The sequence below is a fragment of the Periplaneta americana genome, chromosome 2 (genome assembly GCF_040183065.1).
Source record: "Periplaneta americana isolate PAMFEO1 chromosome 2, P.americana_PAMFEO1_priV1, whole genome shotgun sequence".
NCBI lineage: Eukaryota > Metazoa > Arthropoda > Insecta > Blattodea > Blattidae > Periplaneta > Periplaneta americana.
The window spans coordinates 6,260,093-6,273,153 of record NC_091118.1 but is presented as its reverse complement, the minus strand read 5'-3'; the positions used below and the strand labels follow the sequence as shown (position 1 = coordinate 6,273,153).

General features: G+C 38.4%; 1 protein-coding gene across 1 annotated transcript in view; it reads right to left on the bottom strand.

The window, feature by feature from the left end:
• Window positions 1-13,061, bottom strand: part of LOC138695378 (trichohyalin-like) — a 66,500-nt gene that overhangs the window by 43,004 nt on the left and 10,435 nt on the right. Inside the window, exons 2-18 of the mRNA XM_069819795.1 lie at window positions 4,531-4,828; window positions 4,298-4,369; window positions 4,028-4,102; window positions 3,761-3,835; window positions 3,486-3,560; window positions 3,194-3,268; window positions 2,908-2,982; window positions 2,633-2,707; window positions 2,341-2,415; window positions 2,053-2,127; window positions 1,797-1,871; window positions 1,505-1,579; window positions 1,223-1,297; window positions 948-1,022; window positions 656-730; window positions 368-442; window positions 82-156 (exon numbers count right to left, since the gene is read on the bottom strand). Of these exons, the coding sequence (XP_069675896.1) occupies window positions 82-156; window positions 368-442; window positions 656-730; window positions 948-1,022; window positions 1,223-1,297; window positions 1,505-1,579; window positions 1,797-1,871; window positions 2,053-2,127; window positions 2,341-2,415; window positions 2,633-2,707; window positions 2,908-2,982; window positions 3,194-3,268; window positions 3,486-3,560; window positions 3,761-3,835; window positions 4,028-4,102; window positions 4,298-4,369; window positions 4,531-4,812 (1,479 nt within the window). The 5' untranslated portion in view covers window positions 4,813-4,828. The remainder of the gene's footprint in view (window positions 1-81; window positions 157-367; window positions 443-655; window positions 731-947; window positions 1,023-1,222; window positions 1,298-1,504; window positions 1,580-1,796; window positions 1,872-2,052; window positions 2,128-2,340; window positions 2,416-2,632; window positions 2,708-2,907; window positions 2,983-3,193; window positions 3,269-3,485; window positions 3,561-3,760; window positions 3,836-4,027; window positions 4,103-4,297; window positions 4,370-4,530; window positions 4,829-13,061) is intronic.

The following is a 13,061-nucleotide window of genomic DNA, read 5'->3' as shown; positions in this document are numbered from 1 at the left end:
GATATCTAAGGTACAGAATGAGCGAATGGATTTCGAAAAAAATTCTCAAAACTGTAACCATGGTAACAGCTCATCACTTACTGCTTCTTGCTGACGTCGCCCCTCGCGCTCAGCCTCTAGTTGTTGTCTGAGCTTCGCCAGTTCTTGTCCCTTACTCTGTAAGAGGAACAAAACCTCATCAGAAGAATTTCAGTTTATGGAATAGTTCTGAAAAATAAAGGTTAATGAAGGAAATCTAGGGAGAAAATCACCACGATAACACTGATGAAGACAGGGTCAGTTTGTTTGATACCTAAGATAAGGAATGAACGAATGGATCTCAGAAACTTTCTCAAAATTGTAACCATGGTAACAGCTCATCACTTACTGCTTCTTGCTGACGTCGCTCCTCGCGCTCAGCTTCTACTTGTTGCCTGAGCTTCGCCAGTTCTTGTCCCTTACTCTGGAACAGGAACAAGACTTGGTCAGAGGAATATCAGTTCGTTAGGGAAAAGTATTGCTTCAACATAAAGGTGAATGAAGGAAACCTAGGTAGAAAATGATTAAGACAACACTGATGAAGACAGGGACAGAATATTTTATGTATAATATAAGATATGGAATGAGTGAATGGATCTCAAAAACTCTCTCATAGTTGTAACAGCACAACACTTACTGCTTCCTGCTGACGTCGCCCCTCGAGCTGAGCCTCTAGTTGTTGTCTGAGCTTCGTCAGTTCTTGTCCTTTACTCTGTAACAGAAACAAAACTTGGTCAGAGATAGATCAGTTGGTTAGGCGAAAGTTTTACCTGAAACATAAAGTGAATGAAGGTATTCTAGGGAGACAATATCAACGATAACACTGATGAGGACGGGGACAGTGTATTTGATGTCTTTTGAACGGACTAATGGAAAGAATCTCCAAAAACACTCTCTAACTGTAACCATGGTATCAGTTCATCACTCACTGCTTCCTGCTGACGTCGTCCCTCGCGCTCAGCCTCTAGTTGTTGTCTGAGCTTCGCCAGTTCTTGTCCCTTACTCTGTAACAGGAACAAAACCTCATCAGAGGAATATCAGTTTGTTAGGGGAAGTTTTACTCGAAACATGAAGGTAGATGAAAGAAATCTATGCAGAAAATTACAAAGACAATATTTACGAAAGGGGGCACTGTATTTGTACGGACTGAATTGATCTAATAAATCTCTCAAAACTGTAACCATGGTAACAGCTTATCACTTACTGCTTCCTGCTGACGTCGCCGCTCGCGCTCAGTCTCAAGTTGTTGTCTGAGTTTCGCCAGTTCTTGTCCCTTACTCTGTAACAGGAACAAAACCTCATCAGAGGAATATCAGTTTGTTAGGCGAAAGTATTGCTTCAACATAAAGGTGAATGAAGGAAACCGAGGTAGAAAATGATTAAGACAACAATGATGGAGACAGAGTATTTGATGTTTAATATAAGATAAGGAATGAGTGAATGGATTCCAAAAACTCTCTCATAGTTGTAACAGCGCATCACTTACTGCTTCCTGCTGACGTCGCCCCTCGAACTGAGCCTCTAGTTGTTGTCTGAGCTTCGTCAGTTCTTGTCCTTTACTCTGTAACAGGAACAAAACTTGGTCAGAGATAGATCAGTTGGTTAGGCGAAAGTTTTACCTGAAACATAAAGTGAATATAGGTATTCTAGGTATAAACTATCAACGATAACACTGAAAAGGACGGGGACAGTGTATTTGATGTTTTTTGAACGGACTAATGGAAAGAATCTCCAAAAACACTCTCTAACTGTAACCATGGTAACAGTTCATCACTTACTGCTTCCTCCTGACGTCGCCCCTCGCGCTCAGCCTCAAGTTGTTGTCTGAGCTTCGCCAGTTCTTGTCCCTTACTCTGTAACAGGAACAAAACCTCATCAGAGGAATATCAGTTTGTTAGGGGAAGGTGGATGAAGGATATCTATGGAGAAAATTACAAGGATAATATTGATGAAAAGGAGGCACTGTATTTGTACGGACTGAAGTGATCTAAAAATCTCTCAAAACTGTAACGATGGTAACAGGTCATCACTTACTGCTTCCTGCTGACGTCGCCCCTCGATCTGAGCCTCTAGTTGTTGTCTGAGCTTCGCCAGTTCTTGTCCCTTGCTCTGTAACAGGAACAAAATCTCATCAGAAGAATTTCAGTTTGTTCGACGAAACTTTTGACTCAACATAAAGGTGAATGAAGGAAACCGAGATAGAAAATGATTAAGACAACACTGATAAAGACAGGGACAGAGTATTTGATGTATAATATAAGATACGGAATCAGTGAATGGATCTCAAAAACTCTCTCATAGTTGTAACAGCACAACACTTACTGCTTCCTGCTGACGTCGCCCCTCGAGCTGAGCCTCTAGTTGTTGTCTGAGCTTCGTCAGTTCTTGTCCTTTACTCTGTAACAGGAACAAAACTTGGTCAGAGATAGATCAGTTGGTTAGGCGAAAATCTTACCTGAAATATAAAGTGAATGAAGGTATTCTAGGTAGAAAATATCAACGATAACACTGAAGAGGACGAGGACAGTGTATTTGATGTTTTTTGAACGGACTAATGGAAAGAATCTCCAAAAACACTCTCTAACTGTAACCATGGTAACAGTTCATCACTTACTGCTTCCTCCTGACGTCGCCCCTCGCGCTCAGCCTCAAGTTGTTGTCTGAGCTTCGCCAGTTCTTGTCCCTTACTCTGTAACAGGAACAAAACCTCATCAGAGGAATATCAGTTTGTTAGGGGAAGTTTTTCTTGAAACATAAAGGTGGATGAAGGATATCTATGGAGAAAATTACAAAGATAATATTGATGAAAAGGGGGCACTGTATTTTTACGGACTGAAGTGATCTAAAAATCTCTCAAAACTGTAACGATGGTAACAGCTCATCACTTACTGCTTCCTGCTGACGTCGCCCCTCGATCTGAGCCTCTAGTTGTTGTCTGAGCTTCGCCAGTTCTTGTCCCTTGCTCTGTAACAGGAACAAAATCTCATCAGAAGAATTTCAGTTTGTTCGACGAAACTTTTGACTCAACATAAAGGTGAATGAAGGAAACCGAGGTAGAAAATGATTAAGACAACACTGATAAAGACAGGGACAGAGTATTTGATGTATAATATAAGATACGGAATCAGTGAATGGATCTCAAAAATCTCTCATAGTTTAACAGCACAACACTTACTGCTTCCTGCTGACGTCGCCCCTCGAGCTGAGCCTCTAGTTGTTGTCTGAGCTTCGTCAGTTCTTGTCCTTTACTCTGTAACAGATAGAAAACTTGGTCAGAGATAGATCAGTTGGTTAGGCGAAAGTCTTACCTGAAACATAAAGTGAATGAAGGTATTCTAGGTAGAAAATATCAACGATAACACTGAAAAGGACGGGGACAGTGTATTTGATGTTTTTTGAACGGACTAATGGAAAGAATCTCCAAAAACACTCTCTAACTGTAACCATGGTAACAGCTCATCACTTACTGCTTCCTCCTGACGTCGTCCCTCGCGCTCAGCCTCTAGTTGTTGTCTGAGCTTCGCCAGTTCTTGTCCCTTACTCTGTAACAGGAACAAAACCTCATCAGAGGAATATCAGTTTGTTAGGGGAAGTTTTTCTTGAAACATAAAGGTGGATGAAGGATATCTATGGAGAAAATTACAAAGATAATATTGATGAAAAGGGGGCACTGTATTTGTACGGACAGAATTGATCTAAAAATCTCTCAAAACTGTAACGATGGCAACAGCTCATCACTTACTGCTTCCTCCTGACGTCGCCCCTCGAGCTGGGCCTCTAGTTGTTGTCTGATCGTCGCCAGTTCTTGTCCCATACACTGTAACAGGAATAAAACTTGGTCAGAGGATGATCAGCTAGTTTGGCGAATGAAGGTACTCAAGGGACAAAATGACTACGACAACACTGATGAAGACAGGGACAGTGTATTTGATGTATGAGATAAGTGATGAGTGAATGGATCTCACAAACTCTCTCAAAACTGTAACCATGGTAACAGCTCATCACTTACTGCTTCCTGCTGGCGTCGCATCTGGCGTTCGTCCTCTAGTTGCTGTATGAGGTTTCTCAGTTCTTCCTCTCTTCTCTGTAATGAAAATATTCGATCAGAGGAATTTAAATTATTAGAATTAGATGAAAGGTCGAAAGGTTTTATAAAGAAAGTATGCAACAGTAACTAGTACTGTATAATGTATTCCTAGTAATCCATCCATACCACATCTACAATATTATAAAATCAGGGAAACTTTTTCTGTAACCATGGTAACAGCTCAACACTTACTGTTGCCAGCTGTAGCCGCAATTTGTTCCCTTCTTCAAATTTCTTCCGCTGCTGTCTCAGTTTTTCTTTCTCCTGGAAGCACAAACAAACAAAAGACAAGTTTGCTGTAGAAACAAATGTTGTCGTTTCTATAATATAAGTCATGTGATGGAAACATTAACAACTGCCTACCGAAAGAAGAGGTTATTAAGTGAACATTTTAACTGTAACTATGACAACAACAGATCTCTTACCCTTTCCAATTCTACTTCCAGCTTAACAAGATTTTGCTGCGTTTCTTCTAATTCCTTCTGTTCAGATATCAGACTGTCCTGCGCCATTCCTAGCCCCTCAGAGTCATTCTTCCTCTCAACTTCTTTGTCCTCCTTCCCAGCTCCGGTGCTAAGTAGGGGACGAGAGTCCAACCTCTCCTTAAGGATTCTAACCTCCTCAAGGAGTGGTAGTAACAGTCGAACCTGTCCCTCCAGGGTCTTCACTCGCTGCTTCAACTCGGGGATGGGGTTAGGTTTTGCCATCCTGCACTACTCTGCGCTAGAATCACACAACAGACTTCAAACAGTCGGCCGATATAATAAGGTAAGTGTCCCAAAGTTCGCCACCTTAAGCAAATTTATTTTTAAATCGACGATGAAGTCATATTTCGAAAGTATAAAAAAAAAACTGCGTTGCAATATTCATACTAAAGAGAATCTTAAATAAAAATTTCGTAAAGAATAAGGTACCACTTTTCGTACAAAAACAAAATATACAGGGGGATGCAACTAACGAAGTTAGAACGCATGTGTTCTCTAAGTTCGCCGCTTGTGTGCGTGTTGTAAATTCAAATAGTATTTTAATATCATCAGAGTATAGATGTACCGCAATATATTTTATGCTCGACCATGCCGAAATGTAGTAATTATACACCTGGTAGCAGTCCTTTAATGCATGTCATTAAAGTACACCTACTCATTAAAGTACAGGTGTTCAGCCAATGACAACTCAGCTTACAGGTGTTCAGCCAATGACAAGTCAGCTTTGTACCGTTATAAAACCGCAAGTATCGATTATTCTCGGATATGCAATCGAAAGAGAATTAGCGAAAAGTCACGGAGGCTGGAAATCCAATAGTATCGCAGAAGGTTATGTTCTGTTACTATAATAATTAGCGTTAATTGTAAATAATATTCAAATAACTTCAATTTGTCATCTCGTCTTTCAATGTAGAATTCAATAATCAAGGTTATATCAAGTTTAACGGGATTACATCAAGGTCAATGACATTATTGTTCCTCGGAAAAAATCAATACTTTCGCGTCTGCGCACATCTCACAATTCACGACCTAGAACAAGGTCACTTCCGATCTTGTCAGATACAAATAAAATGTATACATCTGAATAATTTCAAGGTAGAAATATGGTCGAGCATAAAAAGTCGTATGAAACTCGCCTGTAATGGTAATTAAGAAGCTCGTATGAAAATTATGAAACTCGCTTGCGCTCGTTTCATAAACATCCATACTCGCTTCTTAATTACTATCATTATAGGCTCGTTGCATAATGTACTATTAATACAAAAACAGGATAGTAGGAATTTAGCAAAGTTTTACCATTAAGGGGAGGCAGAGGTGAAATTTTCGAACAAAACTGAAGAAAAAATGAAAATTTGGTTTTTTCCATTTTTATTATCTTTATTTTCATATTCCGATGTTAGTTTTTGATTTTGTGCCCTTAAAAGTATGAAATTAAAACCAAGATAACTGTATTACTATATTATTCCCATAATAAACTAATACTTATCATTATTTATATACCTTCTCTGAACATATAAATAAAAAGAAATATTGAAAATTTCTTACAATATGGTGCATGGAGCATTTTATATCAAACGATATAAAGTTTTATAAAATTATTAATATTTACAGAACTATTGTACTTAGAACGTTGAAACTTGGTATGCCCATTACTAATAACATACTTAGTATCCATGATCAATTTCAAACAAATCGGATAAATTTTGTGGATTTTGAAATATTCACCTCTGCCTCCCCTTAATACATTATCACAGAATTAATAATTTTATTATTTCTTTACCTATAAAATATCTAAAATATAACTCATTTAAATACTAAAATTAAAATGTAATCAGTTATTTTAACTGTCAACTGTTTAAAACGATCTCAGAGAAACAGCAACAAATGATTCTAAGTTGGCCATGGAAGAAGCTGCAGTGGCGGACTTAAGAACATTTAATAATAATGTCATAAAGTAAGGACATCACTACAGTAAATGTAATTCTAAAAATACGGCCAGGAAGTACACAAAATAGGCTTTAAAATGATATATTGCAGTCCAGTAGCGGCTGGTGGTCAAAATAATGAGTGTGCTACAATCTCTATATCGGCCTACTGTATACACTTATATGTATTTATCTTAATTTGAGACTCGCCTAGTGACGAAATATGAAGTCCATACGACGTTACTTCCTACTGCAGAACTTGTCAATTACCCTGGAGTTAAACCCCTCCATCTTGGACATCATACTCTTTTCTATTGATAGTATTGCAAGAGCAGTGAGAGATCCTGGGACATAGTGTTCCTTAAAAACCGTTTTTATGCGTTTCAAGCAAGAAAAACATCTTTCTGGCTCAGCAGTGGCCATTGGTGTTGTAACCAAAATATTTAACAACTTCGTTACTTCACGCAATAGATCCTGTAAATTGTTGGAGACTATGTATTGTAACAATTGAACAGACATCTATATTTTGGAAGACTGGTCTTCCGTATAGAACTCCAAGTTGTGTCTTTAACACTCTTTTTTTCAGTATAGTATAGCTGTTGACAGCAACTTCAAGTTCGCGTTCACGAAAATTATACGAAAAAATCTCAAAAATTTTGCTGTTTAACAATTTTGTTGCGTCTAGGTAGCTTAAAGACTGAAAACGGTGAGTAGTTTTCTGAATTATACAGTCACATACTTCCTTGGCTTCAATTTACTAGGATTCCATTTTCCGTCGCTTGCTAGCTGATTCAGGAGGAACCTCATAGGCCTACAGGTAGATGGCAGCAGCAGTCCGATGTTTGTACATTGTAAATAGTTCCCAGTTCTTCCACAAACAAGCATTCTTTCGTTACGCTTTACTTTTGCAATCTCCAAGCTGTGTTGTGCTGAAGCTGACTACAGCACTTTCCCGCGTAAAAATAGCCAATCAGAGCAGTGATTTCAGCTTCGCACATGCCAATAAATGTCTACATTCTCATGTGGAGTTTTGAGTAGCACAACGAACCCCCCTGAGGCACCAAAGAGCGAAGAGCGAAGACTAAACACTCGATAATGCGTCGTGAATATAACCACGGGAAATTGTTAAATGACAGATCAGATACTATGGTATTACAAATACATTATTTGAGCAAAAATTATCATTGTGCTGTAGCACTGTAGCACATAGGGACGGGCCGCCCCTGTTGCAGTCTGTAAATGAATTACTTATTCCGTTGTATGAAACGAATATTTACGGAGCAAATCTTATACCGGCAACTACAGTTAACACAATATGGCGTTTACCTCATAGCATCTAACGCGTCATGCATCAAGTTACTGCTGCCAACTGTTAGCCAAATATAGTAACTTAACAAAAATGACGAGCGCGAACTTAGGAGATCTGGCGAACTCAGAAATACCTACCTTATAATGAATCAATTGTCACCTTCTTACACCAAAACGCGCTTTATTTTTATCTCACGGTACCGTGTGGGTTCAGGCACTGCGGTGATGCCTACGTGGAAAGGAAAAAGGATTCTGTAGGCTGTATGGAAGTCCGGTAGTGGTCTATAGGGGAATCTGTAAAGAGGAGGCCTCAGGGCATGGACATCATTTCATTCCGGGTAGTACCATGGGTCCAACCAAGCGGCCTGCGTGTGAGGGCAATCCCAGCTGCTGCCCCCCCCCTTAACCAGGGAGAGATCGCTATATAGAAATTTCGTGTTCGTGTGATCGCATACCAGGCACTTTTCTGAAGCTAGTGCAGCCCTGAATTTTCCCTGTTAAAACTTGTCAGGGGGTTCAAATACTATGCTGAAATGAAAACAAGTGTTTTCTGAAAACTTGGGACTTTCTTCGAAATGTCTACACCTGCTTTAATACTTACCAACTCTTTTATGTTCAACTGGATTTTGTACTGCAAAGTATATATTTCTATTTTAGTTTATAAAAGGTTAAGTTTTCCTGCGAAATGCCTGCATTCAAAGAAAGGTTTAGGAACGTTTAAGGGGACACACATGATTTTTAAAAGTTCCACATTTTTCACCCAAAACTTGAAAATTTAAACTATATAAACAGGCCAACGATACTACCATCTGTACAAAATTTGGTGTCATTAGAGCCAATAGTTTTGAAATTATATATTTTTTAAATTTATTTTATATTGACGTCAATAAAAAGGCTCCTTTCGACGAAGTTTTAAAAATTTTTAGTTCATATTTGCTCGAAAGCTTGAAAATAATCATGGGAATAAAAATGAATTAGCTTTTTGAGCTCAATCTAAATAGAGAGTCACAATATATATATTTTTTAATTTCATGAATTTACCATTACATTATATTTTAACCTAAGTGTAATATTATGAATATGCTCAGAAGAAACTTAATATTAATATTTCTTACAAATGCTAATTCAATTTTATATTTATCAATAGACTATTTAATTGACCTTTGTGAGAAGTTTCAAACCAATCTGGGAACAACTGTTGTTAAAGGAGCTTTTTTTTATTTAATAAAATACCGTACTTAAAATTTTAAAGTCGAGAAAACAGCATTAAAAAACAAAACAAAAAAACACTTGTCCCAACTCACTCACGCACCGAATATTTGGCCACATTTGATTAGATAATTTAAACGTTTCAAACATTAATGCGAATGTAAAAACAAAAATTAGATTTTCTTAATTTTTAGCATTATTTAACCATAGTGTCCCCTTAAATGTAAATAATAAACCGGAATGGGATTAGAAGTTCATTAACTTTATCAAGTATTTCGTCTGTTTACAAACAAAACATATTAAATCATTAATATTATTTATAAGAAAAAGGAACATACTAGGTACACTGAGCTGGAAAAGAAGTGCCAAGTCGAAGTCGCTATCTATTTGAAATATAATCACGTTACCAGGACATCGCTTAGCAAACAATAGAAATAGAGATACACAGAAGGCATTGCATATAAAATCTATTATTGCTCTGTTATCACTACATCATTCAGCATGTTCGTGTATGTCTTCAATAAACTATATACTGGCCTGAAGTTTCTAAAGACTTTTTATTCCATGCAAAGGAGAGATGTGTAGTTCAAAGTTTACATTAGATTCAATTTTTAGTTCTGCATCTGTATGTTTAATACAATTTTATAACTATACTAATAATAAATCTGTAGCCGAAATTTTTCTGGTAATTTTCGATTTTCCACAAATAATTGGTCCTAACATATATAATTAACCACCGTGAAACCGAAAATCCCTTTTTTGAAATTTTTGGTTGTATGTCTGTCTGTCTGGATGTTTGTTACCTTTTCACGCAATAATGGCTGAACGGATTTCGATGAAAATTGGAATATAAATTAAGTTCGTTGTAACTTAGATTTTAGGCTATATAGCATTCAAAATACGTTATTTAAAAGGGGGGTTATAAGGGGGCCTGAATTAAATAAATCGAAATATCTCGCTTATTATTGATTTTTATGAAAAATGTTACATAACAAAGGTTTTTTTTTTTTAACATTTCCGATAAGTTTTATTCTATGAAAAATTTTGATATTACTGATATTTAATGAGATATTTTTTAAATTAAAATAATTGCCATCTAAGGCCATGTGATGAAATAAAAAACAAATGACTTCGTCTATAAGAGGCCTTGGAAACCAACAATCGAAAGCTATGAAAGATACCTACAGAGAATGTTTCTCTGTTTGTATGAAGTAATATCGCAAGCTAAATTAACCGATGTGTATAATTAATTATTAATTCACCATTGGAAAGTGTAGTTTCTCTAGATGGACATAATGCTATAATGTTATTACAGTAACTTCTGAGTGAATTGAGGACAGGTAAGATTAAAATAGCTTCTTATGCACAGAAAACTTGATAGGTTATTCTGTATATTCGTTTCCTGTATTTCTTAAAATAATGTTTATGTACACATTCATTTAAATCTCAGAGAATTAACGAACAACGAGAGTGTATTGATTTAGTATGCAGTAATAGTACGTTAGCTTAGCATTCCATTATTTTATAATCCAAGTTTTAACTATGCTCAATTGAAACGTGTTAAAATACATAAAATACATACCGTATACTTAAATGCAATGCAAAGAAATTGGGTAATGAGCCAAGCAGATTATGTTGCGCTATTGTAAAAGTTGTTCCTCCTGAGATTCAAGAGCAGCATTTCCTCGTATTGGGTTATGGGAAAACCCCGGAAAAAACCTCAACTAGGTAACTTGCCCCGACCGGGATTCGAACCCGGGTCACCTGGTTTCGCGGCCAGACGCGCTGACCGTTACTCCACAGGTGTGGATTTTATATAATATAATATAATATAATATAATATAATATAATATAATATAATATAATACAATATAATATAAGTTATTTGAAGGGTTCAGAACCATAGTGGGCCAAGCGCCATTTACTGAATACGTGGAAAACAAGGGTTAAAATTAAGTTATTACCATAATTCAATGGAAACATATAGCAAGTAAAATAAAGTATACACATTAAATGTAAATGATGTCAATCTTCATTAAACTATGGTTGCATGTAATAAAAATTAAGAAACATGTTAAAGGAATTGTCATTGCACCAAATGAGTGTCTCTGGACCAAAATGATCGCATTTTAATTATTTGGATGCAATTTAAATTAAGTAACATATTAAACGATTTATCCTTCTATCAAACACGAATGTTCCCTGGATCAAACGTCCTATTTTTATTATGTAATTACTTCATATTTATTTCTAACGGGTGCAGCGGAGCGCATGGGTATGGCTAGTAGGTTAATATTTCTTGAAAATATGAATGTTTGGGTTAATATTTCGTGAAATGCTCATACAATAGATTAATATTTATTGAAAATATGAGGGATTGGGTTAATATTTCTTGAAATTTTCATACTATATGTTAATATTTCTTGTAAATATGAAGTTTTGGGTTAATATTTCCTGAAATTTTCATAGTTTAGTTTAATATTTCTTGAATATATGAAGGTTTGGGATAATATTTCGTGAAATTTTAATACCTTAGGTTAATATTCCTTTAAAATATGAAGGTATGTGTTAATATTTCGTGAAATTTTCATACTATACGTTAACCAACTACCAAGATTTGGGTTAATATTTCGTTACCTTTTCATACTATTTGTTAATATTTCTTGAAAATATGAAGGTTTGGGTTAATATTTCGTGACTACTGACGACCGTTAGCTGGACCACAGACGAGCATTAGCCTGGGCAACAGACGAGCGTTAGCTGGGCAACAGACGAGGGTTAGCAGGACCACAGACGAGCGTTAGCTAGACGACTGACGAGCGTTAGCTGAACCACTGTCGAGCATTAGCTTGACCACAGACGAGCGTTAGCTGAACCACAGACGAGCGTTAGCTGGGCAACAGACGAGCGTTAGCTGAACCATAGACTAGCGTTAGCTGAACCACAGACGAGCGTTAGCTGGACCACAGAAGAGCGTTAGCTGGACCACAGACGAGCGTTAGCTTGACCACAGATGAGCGTTAGTTGGACGACTGACGAGCGTTAGCTGGACAACTGGCGAGCGTTAGCTGGACCACAGACGAGCGTTAGCTGGACGACTGACGAGCTTTAGCTGGGCCACTGACGAGCGCTAGCTGGGCAACAGACGAGCGTTAGCTGGACCACAGACGAGCGTTACCTGGACCACAGACGAGCGTTAGCTGAACCACAGACGAGCGTTAGCTGAACCACAGACGAGCGTTAGCTGAACCACAGACGAGCGTTAGCTGGACCACAGACGAGCGTTAGCTGGACCACAGACGAGCGTTAGCTGAACCACAGACGAGCGTTAGCTGGACCAGAGACGAGCGTTAGCTAGACGACTGACGAGCGTTAGCTGAACCACTGTCGAGCGTTAGCTTGACCACAGACGAGCGTTAGCTTCACCACAGACGAGCGTTAGCTCGACCACAGTTGAGCGTTAGCTGGACCACAGATGAGCATTAGCTGGACGACAGACGAGCGTTAGCTGGACCACAGACGAGCGTTAGCTAGACGACTGACGAGCGTTAGCTGAACCACTGTCGAGCATTAGCTTGACCACAGACGAGCGTTAGCTTCACCACAGACGAGCGTTAGCTGAACCACAGAAGAGCGTTATCTGGGCAACAGATGAGCATTAGCAGGACCACAGATGAGCGTTAGCTGAACCACAGACGAGCGTTTGCTGGATCACAGACGAGCGTTAGCTGGGCAACTAATGAACGTTAGCTGGACCACTGACGAGCGTTAGCTGGACCACAGACGAGAGTTAGCTGGACCACTGACGAGCGTTAGCTGGACCACAGACGAGCGTTAGCTGGGCAACTGACGAGCGTTAGCAGGACCTCAGACGAGCGTTAGCTGAACCACAGACGAGCGTTAGCTGGACCACTGACGAGCGTTAGCTGGACCACTGACGAGCGTTAGCTGGACCACAGACGAGCGTCAGCTGGGCAACTGACGACCGTTAGCTGGACCACTGACGAGCGTTAGCTGGACCACAGACGA